The sequence below is a fragment of the Podarcis pityusensis genome (assembly GCF_964106645.2).
Source record: "Podarcis pityusensis genome assembly, chromosome: 3".
Classification (NCBI taxonomy): domain Eukaryota; kingdom Metazoa; phylum Chordata; class Lepidosauria; order Squamata; family Lacertidae; genus Podarcis; species Podarcis pityusensis.
In genome coordinates this window covers 59,645,072-59,657,774 of record NC_138026.1, presented here as the reverse complement: position 1 = coordinate 59,657,774, position 12,703 = coordinate 59,645,072, and the positions used below count along the sequence as shown (strand labels likewise).

Here is a 12,703-nt window from a genome sequence, read left to right as displayed (position 1 = left end):
AAAGTCTGCATGTTTTAAAAGTCATGCATATTTATCCTAAGCATGCATGTTTGTATGTATTTTTAAATCTAAACTACTCATTTCATTACATCAAACAATTGCAATTGACTCCCTCTTATGCAATGTGCAGATTTGGGTACACATTTTTGGTGAAAGATTGCATCACAAAGTCATGAGATTTTTGAAGGCTAGCTATGTTTCAGTTTGTACATTAGTTGCAAAAGTGTGAATTACATAGGTTTGCACTGAAATGCTAACCAAACTGTTTTTTCCTATTCTTAAAGTTTGCTTCTGAGAATTCACTTTCTTCACATCTACAACAAAAACATTCATCAGTAAAATTTGTTTGAACTTAAGCATGAGAAGTTAAGCATGAGAAGTAACAAAAAGGGAATGCTGTGGATATAGTGTACAGTGGTACCTAGTCTTAAGAACAGTCCAGCTTAAGAACGATTTGGTTTACAAACACCACAAAACCAGAAATAGTGTCTTGGTTTGAGAACTTTACCTCAGTCTAAAAACGGAATCCGAACGGTGGAAGGGCACTGGTGGCGGGAGGCCTCATTAGGGAAAGCGCACCTCGGTTTAAGAATGGTTTTGGTTTAAGAATGGACTTCCGGAATGGTTTAAGTTCATAAACCGAGGTACCACTGTATCTTGATTTCAGTAAGGCTTTTGACCAAGTTCCGTGATATTCTGGCAGAGAAGTTGGTAAAAATGTGGGCTGGACATGGTAACTATTAGGTGGATTTGTAGCTAGTTGGCTGACCAAACCTAAAGAATGCTCATGGCTCCTTGTCATCCTGGGGGAAAAGTGACAAGTGGGGTGTTGCAGGAGTCTGTCTTGGGCCTGGTGTTGTTCGACATCTTTATAAAAGACTTGGCTGAAGGTATTGAGGGGATGCTTATCCAATTTGCAGATTACACCAAACTGGGAGGGGTAGCCAATGCCACTGAAGACAGAATCAGGATTCAAGATGATCTTAACAGATTGGAGAATTTAGCCAAAACTAACAAAATGAATTTCAATAGGGATAAATGTAAGAGTCTATACTTAGGCAGGAAGAACCAGCTGCACAAATATAAGATGGGGTACACCTACCTTGCCAGTAGTATATGGAAAAGGGATCTAGGGGTCTTAGTAGAACACAAGATTAACATGAGACAACTGTGTGATGCAACAGCAAAAAAAAAGCTAATGCTATTTTAGGCTGCATCAACAGAAGTATAGTGTCCAGATCAAAGGAAGTAATATTGCTCTATTCTGCCTTGGTCAGACCACACCTAGAGTACAGTGTCCATTTCTGGGCACCACTATTTAAGAAGGCTATTGACAAGCTGGAACATGTGAAGAGGAGGGCAACTAATGGTTGAGGGAGTCGGATAAGTTAGCCTGGAAAAGAGGAGAGTGAGAGGAGATATGAGAGACATCTTCAAATATCTAAAGAGTTGTCACATGTAAGATACAGCAAGCTTGTTTTCTCCTGCTCTGGAGGCTAGGACTCAAACCAATGGATTCAAGTTACATGAAAGGAGATTCAGACTAAACATCAGGGTGAACTTTCTGACACGAAGAGCTGTTCCACAGTGAAACACTCCTTCCTTGGATGTTTTAAACATATTTTGGAGGGACATCTGTTGTGGATGCTTTAATTGAGATGCCTGCATCTCAGGGGGTTGGACTAGATGACCCTCAGAGTCCCTTCCAACTCTACAATTCTATGATTCTAGGAAAGCTATACATGGACGCATTCCAATGCAGTGCCTAAACCATGTTTTAGTGTTACATGCATGAACCCTGGTTTCATCAGCTTCTCCCTCCCTCCATCACAGCCAAGAGGAAGAGATTGTAAGCTTCTGCTTCTATTTTTAACTAATAGCAACATATTTTTATATTCTAACCTGGACGAATTGTTACTCTTAACTATGGTTTAGGGAAACAATCCAATTCCAATTGCGGTTTATAATCTTGGTCGGTTTCCCTATACCATAGTTAAGATTAACTACAGGTTCAGGTTCAGACATAACAATAAATTCCAATTATTTGAAAACAGAAACAATCTCCTCCTCACAGTCATACCAAGAGAAAGAGAAAAGCAGGGAGAACACATGAACTCAAAACTTGTGCAAGCTGCACTAAATCATAGTCTGTTTCAGATATGAGTAGGCTGCCAATTCTACTTCTCTGTCTACAAAATTTATGTTACACATTTTGACAGCTGAACATTAGTTAAAATTAGAATCTTAATGAAATACATCAGAAAAAGGGAAGGAAGAGAAAAGGAGGAAGAGCCTAAATACTTTAATTACATCTTGGTTTATCCACCCTAAAAATTCCTGAAACACTTAAAATACTTGTAATTTGGAATACATTTTGTGCAGATTAAACAACAAAAACAAGGGGAACAACTTCTCCTATATTGCTACAATGGCAGTATTTTGAAAACTGCATCAATAGTTTGAGAAACTGCACAGAAACCTGTGAGGTGTTGTAATAATCTTGCTGTCAAGGGAAATCCTGTTTGCTTTTTAAAAAGAAACATGAGATGCTCACTACAAATTTGAAAGCGGGGAGTATATACAACAAAAACGATTACCCAACTCTATCCTGCTGAAAGGCAGAATAAGCCAACCCACCAGTCACCAAAGTTCAACCTATCACAGTGCGCCACTACAGATTGCAAAACAATGAGGTTCAGAAGATGCAGAAACCGATTCATTGCTACAAGAGAAAGTCAGTGTATGTAGGGATCCCTTGTGGTGGGAAAGGAGAGATGCAACCAGAAGAGAATAGAAGGGGTAAGCAAGGAATGTTGGGAATGTTATGTGAATTCCGCAGAAGAATATAATTTTCCCTCAACATAGCTGGTCAGAGGATGCTGGGAGATTATAACATGTTGGAACACAGCTCTTTGTATGGCAGTGGAAAATTAGCAATATAACTAGGCACTACAAGCAATCTATTCCCCTTGCTGCCAGAGAAATATCTGCTGCAGGATTTCTCCCTCTGCTGGAGAAATATTTGAACTTTGCTACAAATATAAATTTGAATAAGCCAGAAAACAGTTTATAGATTTTCTAAGAATACATGGAACATTCACAATGATTTAGTAAATATCAATGTTTATAAGAAACCAAGTGATCTGATATTTCTATGGGCACACTGACTTGATTTTTCTATGGGCACATAGATAGACAGACAGACAGATAGATATAGAATACATTAGAAATACTTTGTTATTGTAAAACATTACAATTTCTGTGTTTCTCTCAATATTTAAAGGGTTCTGATGAGAAAGCAGTGCAATGTCAAATCAAAAAGAATAAAGCAAAATATCATAGATTCAACACAGCAATCAAGAAGCCAGTCACACACATGCAATATACCAGGATTACTCATACTTGTTGCAGAAGAGGGAGTGCTGCAACTCAGTAACCAGTCTGCAGTGTTTAAAACAGTCATGTTGTCTCCTGAGAATTGGAATGGTATATAGTGGTTCATTTTCTGAATATCTGCTTAACATACAGCAACAATTTTCAAAATAAGAAAAAAATAGGAAAGAAAATTCTCTAGACCATTTTTAAGGAGGACTACTGGGGTGAATTATCACATATAGTACTTGTTTGTGTGGTGCTTCTGTCACAAAGACACATAGAATAAATATCCCTGTTTTCAGTAACATGTCTCTGGATACCAAATCAGTAAAAGCCTCACACACACATCAGATTTCATTATAATACTATCAGGACACAGCACCCCAGGTGTAAATGTATTATCCCATTTGGACACACATTTGTATGATAGGGAGCATTATAGATATAAAAATGTACTGACTGAATCCAGATTTTGTCATGCTTGAAGTGGTCTATTAACTAAGTGCCATTTATTTTAGTTGGCCAACTAAGCATGACAAAGTCTGCATCCAAACAAACTCATGTGAATACTCACCCTTAGTCCACTTGATATCGAATCATAGAATCTTCAAAAAATCCATCTCTATTTCTCTCTCACTCATACACATGCACAAGCAAACCACTAGCTCTTTCAATTTTAGTGCCTCTTGATAATGGCTCGTGCCATACACTCACAAATGGTGTTTTTTCCCTTAAGCTATACAACCTGACAAAGGCATGAAATTCACTGTTGTATAAGGCAAATATAGTATTACATCATTTACAACTAATTTTGTTTTTAAATTCCAAAACCAAGCAGGTCTGACCAGTTAAAAAAATGTTCTGATCAAGTCCTGTATGCCCTGGTTCTTTTACTCATTGATATACGTCCAACAAGGGAGAGCCCAAACCTCAGTAGTACTTCACATGCTTTGCCTGCAGAAAGTCTGAGAAAGACCTCCACTGTGGAGGAACCTGGAGCATCATTGTGTTACTGTCGAACACTGGGCTAGAAAAATCTAAAGCATGAGTTAGTAAAAAAGCAACTTGGTTTATTTAAAATGCACCCAGGAGCACTGATACAACAGGTGACTCGCTTGTGTCAAATAGGATGAAGTGAACGCTAAGCTCAGTACTTTATATATTTTCTCCTTGGGTTTAATTTTCCTTTTAATAAAGGTAAATGGAAACGAATGCACAAAATGTAAAGGTATCGCTCAGATATCTGGCTAAGCTGTGCTTTGATAATCTGTGAGTTAAAATACTGTAGCAAATATGTGGACTTGCAGGCTAGCACAAATATTTTATGAGCCAACTAAAATTAAACAGATTAAAGAACATTTTTGTTAAGCAAAACACACAACACACACACACGCTGAAAAAAGCCTCTGCCTTACTCTTACCCTTCCTGTAATGTGTGATGCCTTTGCTTATATGCGTCTTCTGCTTGCCATGCAGAATTTATGCCATTGTGAACCACTGCCAAGTTACTGAACAAACTACAACAGCATAAAAATCCCCATGGCAGTTAGAAGTATCATAAGGAAACTAGCAAGATATGTTACAACTACTAAGTGGATAAGACACCACACTGAGGCTGCTGCAACAAGCAGCAGTATAACATGTGGGTCAGGCTATAGTCTGTCAATGAGACCACAAAAAGTGCTGTGACACCTTAGAAACTCACTAGTTGACTTTGGCATACAACATAAAATCCTTAAAAGCAAAATAAACTTTGATTAAACATATTGATGTTGGGTTTAATCCAGAATTAGTCATGCTGCTTTTGACCCATCACTGATTTCAATTGGTCTACGCTAAACATGATTAAGTCTGGTTTCAACCTTCTGTACACATCTTTTTTCTGAAAGGTAATTTACTTTTAGAAATATGAAAATGATCCAAAGTTGCTCTTTCCACGCCCTAGAAGTATAATGAACTTTTAAAATTTACTCAAATGCTGCAGACTCTCACTAAAATTGTCTTATGAATGTCAGCACCTGATCGAAAGGATCACTCACGTCTTGTTTGGATGAACAGAATAGGCTCAGCAATTTTTAAATAAGAAGATTAAAAGCAAACACCAGGCTGGGTGTTTTGATAATGAGATGCAGGAAGATGCTGGTACAAATAGCCTCAGCAAGCTTAAAGTGCAGGCCAAATTGCAATGCAAGAAAAATAGTTGGAAGGTGGAAGGATGACTAACATTAAGACAGGTAGAGATTAATGGAGATATACTGGAGACAGAAGAGACATGGCTGGTAGGAAACAACACAAGAATGGGAAAGAATAGGGCATTAATTATAAAATTTTATATAGAGGACTGTACCTAATACACAACTGATTACCTTACGCTATCATCCATGGTATATATTTTTCTTTCAACTTCTTCATTAATGTGATGTATTGCCACCATAAACCAGTTTGTCTCTAAAGATGTCAGAGCACTTTTTGTTTTTAAACTGAAAGAGGTAGGTGTTCACTCACCGCCTGTTCCATTTGTTGTAACAGATGTGCTGCTAAGATTAGATTTGTCCAGTTTAGAACTACCAGGTGTTTCACTGCTTCCCACAAGATTATGAGGGCTTGCTAGATCCTGCATTTCCATAGATCTATTAGAGAGAGAAAAGTAATACTATTACTATACTATTTACATAATGGAAGTGTGCAGAGAGGCCCTTTTGAGGCCATAGTAACTACATACACACTGAAAATAAACACTTTCCCTGATAATTAAATGCTGGAAAAACAGCAAGCAGTATCTTAAAATCAGCCTCATACCCAACACTGTTTTGGAGAGAAATCAGTGGAGAACTGGTAGGGCCAAGGAGCAAGGAGGAGGAAAACAGGAGCACTCAACCCAAATCATGCTCTCCTGTTGGCAATGGCCACTGTGGGCAATTCAAAACATATTACCCAGCATCCCCTGAAACTCCACAAGGCCTGCTGAGTCATATTCTGTAACTAATAACGCATGCAAGCTAAAGGTGGAACCCTATGATCCACTGAGTGCTGAGGTGCACTTGTTGATACCCTGTTTAAAGAAAAGTACATTCACTGGATATGGATGTGCCTTGGCATAAAGTATCTAAAATTAGTACTAAAGTGTGTAAATTAACAGTAAGGTGCATATTCAGGATTCATATATATGGTTTTTTAATGGCCCGGCTGCTGGTGTTTTGCACTGAAGCAGACAACTTTTCCTAGCTGCCTCAGTTATCATGGCTGCAACCTTTTCTCTCTGAGATCAATCTGGTCCCTGTCACCTATGCACTAGTACTCCAATGTGCCCTATGTAGATAACCCAAAGACTGCAGCTAGTGCAGTTCTCTACAGCTTAGGAGAGGATATAGGGGTCATATTACAGCTATTTTTGGTCAACTGTACTGGCTGCCAATGCATTTCTCAGCCCAAATTAAAGTGTTTAAAGTCCTAAATATACTGTGTCTGGTGTACTGAAGGAGCAACTTCTCTAATATAGAACTCCATCATTTACCTACATGAAAATTGATAGAGGTGGACCTTTTCTGCTTTGTCACCCACACTATGGAAATCACCGAAAGGTAACACTTGCTTGGCAACCCTCCTGATCAATTTGCACAGGCAATTAAACTTTTCATAAGAAGGCTGGAATGATCCCCCCTGAACTGTTCCTTCATTTGAGAGCAGGGTGTTTTGGGGGGCTCTAAGTAATTTGGATTATTTCTGGAGTGGGGGAAGGAGACACTTAAGATGGCTCTTGTGGCAGTGACAGCAAGCAAACATTTGGAAACTTGTTTGCCAAGATAGGTTCAATTTGGCTCCAATTCCAATTGCAGGCCTTTTTGGAGCAGAGGAACACTAAATGAAAAATACTTCTGTTTCCTACCTGCCCAATACTTATGCCAACTCTTCTGTCTATTGATCCAAAGATTCTATAAGTATTGTATTATTTTCTACTTTTTCCAGAGGTATACAATACATTGTTTCACAGTCCCCAAATAGAAGCTACTGGAAGTTCTAGGAGTAGCTATCACAGGGTCAGTTTTGTTGTGAGGAGATACTACTGCAGATTTATGTTTTCATAATAGATTATGTTTATAAATGTAGCTGAGTGAAGCAGGCACACTCACAGGAAGTACTAATTCTTAAAACTGCTTCAGTCCCAAAAAGGGTTTTCATTGCTAGATAGCTCCAAAAAAATCAAACTTACTTTGCTTCCTCTTGTCAAAACCAGAACTGCCTCTTTTTTTGCCTGGCTGCCCTCCCCAGCAAGAACTTGTATTTCTACCTGTCTTTCTTTTAAGTGATGATTAATCAGCATTCATGATTAAGTGGACAAGTGTAAACTAAGAAGACTAATATAGCTCCTAAATATGTGAAATACATGGTATAAAACTTTGGCAAACGTCAGCTGGGAAGCCAGGTGTGCACTGCCAATCCTCACTGCCAGCTGCTCCTGGATTTGAGAAATTATAAGGCAGCTTACTAAAGAAACAGAGGATAGCAGATAATTGGGGTACAGGTTATATAAATACAAGCACATCACTCAACTTCCCTACAATTAGACATCAAGGTATAAGCACACAAGGCAACAAACTAATGTATGTGTAACTGAGAAACAAAATTTATAAACATGACCATATGCAACACGAAAGCTCATAGAAGCAACCACAATTTTTGGATTTGTAATCAATATTATTTTAATGAAACACATTCCTCTGCATCAAAGAGAGAATCTTTCAATCCTTCATCAGAGAGGATTCTCCATTCTCTGAATCTCTCTCCCCCAAAAGATTTTTTCCTTACACTACTAGCACAAGACCAACTATATCAACAGAAGAACTATATCAACTGTATCTGAAGAAGTGTGCATGAACACGAAAGCTCATACCAATAACAAACTTAGTTGGTCTCTAAGGTGCTACTTGAAGGAATTTTTTTATATTAACAGCCTATTTCTAGTCATCCTGAATAATGCAACTAAGGTGTATTATGTGTAGCCCAATGCAGTGTTTTTCTGGCTTTCTACAATATGTGGTAAGAGCATGAATGGAACATACCACACAAAAGCCCACACACAACCACCTCTCAAATTTCTTTTCATTCCGCCCTCCTGCTGCTGCACCCTGTGCCACATCTCATTCCATTGCAGTGGGCAGCTGAGGATGCCCCTTATAGGATGGATTGGTCAAAGTGAGTTCCACACTTTCTGGAGCCAAGCCATTTTTGCCCATTACATACATGTACACTCATATCATTATTTTGTTCACATTCATGAAGGCTTTAGTCATACGTCTAAAACTTGCAAAGCCTATTTGACCAGAGATGACAATGAGGCAAAAACAAAAACAAAAAAAGTATAGTGTGTGTACTCTGAATAATGGTGAGTTTATTATACCATCCTTTTAAACTCCTTAAAACTATTTGTTGCGAGACTAGCGTGGAAGGTAGCAGACGTTCAAATGAGTCCCTTTTAGCTACTATGCAGGTACTTTTCAGCTCTGTATTCTTGTTTTCTACCTATCATCTGTGTGTTTCATCTAAGGAGTGAGAAAGAATTGAGCTGTGTTCCCAGAGATGGGGACTATGCCGTTATGCATTTCTCCTTCCCTGTGAGAGCAGCTGGTGAGAGGTGATGTCACACACATGGCCTCCCAGCAGTGAAGTTGTTTTCACTTACCAAGAGAAGGAGCAAGGGGCAAGGCAGCAGGGAGGTCAGTGCTGTGTGGGCACATCAACAGAGCTAGTCTGGTGCTTCTGCCAACTAGTCCACACAGCACCTCTCTGCTCCTGCCCAGCTTGGCAAGTGGCAGCAGGCCAGGTGCACCAAGCTCCCCTCCTCATTAACCACTCCTACTTCCCAGGATGCCAAAGTGCCAATGGTCAGATAGAATGGGAATTGTAGTCCAACAACACCTGGTGGCCCAGAGGTTCTCTAAAGGTAAAAGTAAAGGACCCCTGACAGTTAGGTCCAGTCGCAGACAACTCTGGGGTTGCAGCACTCATCTCGCTTTACAGGCTGAGGGAGCTGGCATTTGTCCGCAGACAGTTTTTCCGGGTCATGTAGCCAGCATGACTAAGCCGCTTCTGGCGCAACAGAACACCGAAACCAAAGCAGCGCACGGAAAAGCCTTTTACCTTCCTGCCGGAGCAGTACCTATTTATCTACTTGCTTTTTTGGCGTGCTTTCGAACTGCTAGGTTGGCAGGAGCTGGGACCGAGCAACGGGAGCTCCCCCCATCGCGGGGATTTGAACCACCGACTTTCTGATTGGCAAGCCCAAGAGGCTCAGTGGTTTAGACCACAGCGCCACCCACATCCCTAGAGGTTCCCTACCCTTATTTAAAAGAATTTTAGGCAGGCCTTCACTAAAACTATGAGGATAATGCAGTAGAAGATAGTAGCACAATATAAAATCACAATAAAATTAATATTGCTGTTTATTCAATGTTATGTTTCAAAAAAGTGCAATATACCTTTTAGGAAAAGAAAGATTTTTCAAGTACTTAATCATCTTAAAGAATTTAATATGTATATTCAGAACTTAAAATATTATTCACAATCTGCCTCAAATAATTAATAAAGGGATAAAAAGGGCTAGATTTGAAATCCCAGGAATGTGTTAAACAGGATAATTTGTTTTTCTTATCAACTTGTCTTAAGAGTTAAATCTACAACTGTATGGGCAAACAAACCCAACAATGAACTGCAAAGCATACAGGCAAAAGAATAAGTGGCTCCAACATTTAATTGTCAGTAAAAATAAAACTCAGAATTCATACTTTTGGCTCACTGCCTTTTTCAGTGTTCTGAACGTGAAAGCATTCAGCTGAAAAACATGTCTACAGAGATTCCTAAACTGCTGTGCACACTTTTCTAACATAACTCTACAATATACCTTAAATCATGACCTGCAACAACCTTGCAATTCCAGTTCTGGGCCTCTTCTGAACAGGAGACAAGAAACCCCTAAGGACTAGGCTGAGACCACCATACTCATTTTCACTTATAACCAAATCCAGATTTGAACTTTGAAAGCCTAAGGTGGAGAACTGATTGCGGAAAGGCAAATCCATTTTACGCTTAAAAGAGTAGGTAAACTTACCCTACTTTGGGAATTAACCTTATATTTGGTCACTTTCAAAGAAACAATACAGACACAAACATACTGAAAATCAACAGTTAGATTGTTAAATGTAATTCACAACAGCAATACGAATTCCGGGTGCACGAGTGGATATATGGGAGCCTTCTGGATAGCTTATATGTAGTGTCATAATACAGAGAACTTATGAGACTCATAAAGAATCTTATCTTTTGGAGAAAGAATGTGTGAGTCAAAGAATCAGTGAAGATTTTCTTTCCCAGTGAAGACTTTTTTATTGGGGGGTGGGGAGGAGAGAAAGGGAAACTTGCGGGATAACCAGGTTGTATAAACAGCCCATCTGCAATGCAACCACATAAAAGGCCCATGGGCAAATCCAAACGCATTAGGAGAAGTGCTTGAGGAATCTGCCAAGAAACCAGATGCTCATGATTGCAGAATTACTTCTATAGCTGTCATCTGTATCCTCCAACTGCTGTTCAAAATGTGGACAATGAAAACGGTGACCTAATAATATACTGAGTACTACTTATACTGTAATCTGAATTATCTGTATATGTTAAATTATATGAAGATTTAATAAACTGGTAAAGTGAAAAAAGTAAAATCTGTTCCAGTTAGTATTATCTTAAATCACTTTCTTTAGATTGAAATGACTATAATTAAAGGGTTCCCCCCCTCCTGTTACATGTTCTATTTACATGTGCAAGCCCCTATTACTTTCTTGCCTCCTTTCTTTGGCTTTCAGCTCCAGCAACTGCCTTCCCTTGTTCCTTATCACAGATCCCTATTTCCATCCTTTCTTCAGTCCTACTCATATATTTTTATTTTAACAAATATAAGCAGATTCTACTGGTTCCTTGTTACCTTTCTGTGATTCCCCAAATGTAATCCATTTCAATCACAGCTACTCGTTGTTATCTTATAAGGATACAGTGGTACCTCTGGTTACGTACTTAATTCGTTCCAGAGGTCCGTTCTTAACCTGAAACTGTTCTTAACCTGAAGCACCACTTTAGCTAATGGGGCCTCCTGCTGCTGCCGCCGCGCCGCCAGAGCACAATTTCTGTTCTCATCCTGAAGCAAAGTTCTTAACCCGAGGTATTATTTCTGTGACATGCTTACATAGGGTCACTGACAAGTGCAAACCAACCCTGGCTAATTTGTAACCCCGTGGTTTTCTATAGATCTGAGGACAATGAAACAATCGCTGAGACGGCTAGAGCGCCAGTGGCGGAGAACTCATTTTGAATCTGACCGGACACAGGTTAGAGCTCAATGTTGAGCCCACCAAGTTGTGACAGTGACGGTGAAGAAGACCTTCTTCACTGCCTCTGTTGCATCTGCAGAAAATAGCAGTAGGAGACTCTTTCAGGTGGTGCACAATTTAGTAAGTCCAATGCAGCAAAGCTAAGCAGAATCTTCTTCCCTGTGGCTTCTATGTATAAATGGTTCCTGTTGCAGCTGGTGTATTACAGATGATTTGTCTTTTCGTTAGCTACTAGTTTCCTCCCAATTGGTGATATCCAACTAAGTCATACTGACAGCAGACCCACAGAAATCCATGGGCTTATGTTACTTCATGTCCATTGATTTTAATGTGTTTACTCCAAGTAAATCATTCTTTATTTTTTATATATATTTTTAATGGCAAAGCAGCACTATTTCTCCATTAAAAAAAAAAAATTAAACAGATGACCCTCAGGGTTCCTTTCAACTTTACAATTCTTTTCTATGAATTCTACACTAACAGGCTGATTCACTAACAAGCTAGTCTATCTTAATGTGCATTTCCTACCTATAACTTCCCAAAGGGCATACATTGATTTTACAGAATGACAACCTTGTGCTCAAATTATCAAACTTGTTTAAAATTATTACTTCTGTGGTAAATTTCCACCTTGAAGTTAAAGTGCTATAGAAACAAAATAAAATGCATAACTGTTTTACAGTAAGAGCCTAACACCAGAAATTATTATTGCATGTTCTTTCTTTACTTCTCTTCCCTTCATTCCATTTTCATTCTAGGTACACCTAGAATCATTCTTTTCGCCAATATATTTTCCTGCATTAGTGAATTCTCTTTACATAACGGAGACACAAATATAACTTGAAAGTTTCTTTCTAGAAAAGAAAAGCCAAGTAAGACAAAGAATTTGCTGATACACACATGCCACTCCAAGAATTCTCCTGACGAAGTTCCCACACCCAACTTAATTACTT

The 12,703-nt window shown here is 38.9% G+C and overlaps 1 protein-coding gene across 17 annotated transcripts in view; it reads right to left on the bottom strand.

Moving 5' to 3' along the window:
* The window catches only part of EYA4 (EYA transcriptional coactivator and phosphatase 4), a 114,581-nt gene that overhangs the window by 37,518 nt on the left and 64,360 nt on the right, over positions 1-12,703 (bottom strand). For 10 of the 17 annotated variants that reach the window (XM_080999650.1, XM_080999646.1, XM_080999647.1 and 7 more), the window contains 2 exons: positions 5,881-6,005; positions 3,403-3,471 (listed from right to left, as the gene is read on the bottom strand). The exons of 1 other annotated variant lie outside the window; for it this stretch is intronic. In XM_080999650.1, the coding sequence (XP_080855776.1) occupies positions 3,403-3,471; positions 5,881-6,005 (194 nt within the window). The remainder of the gene's footprint in view (positions 1-3,402; positions 3,472-5,880; positions 6,006-12,703) is intronic. 6 more of the 17 variants (XM_080999648.1, XM_080999644.1, XM_080999643.1 and 3 more) reach the window with 2 other exon arrangements.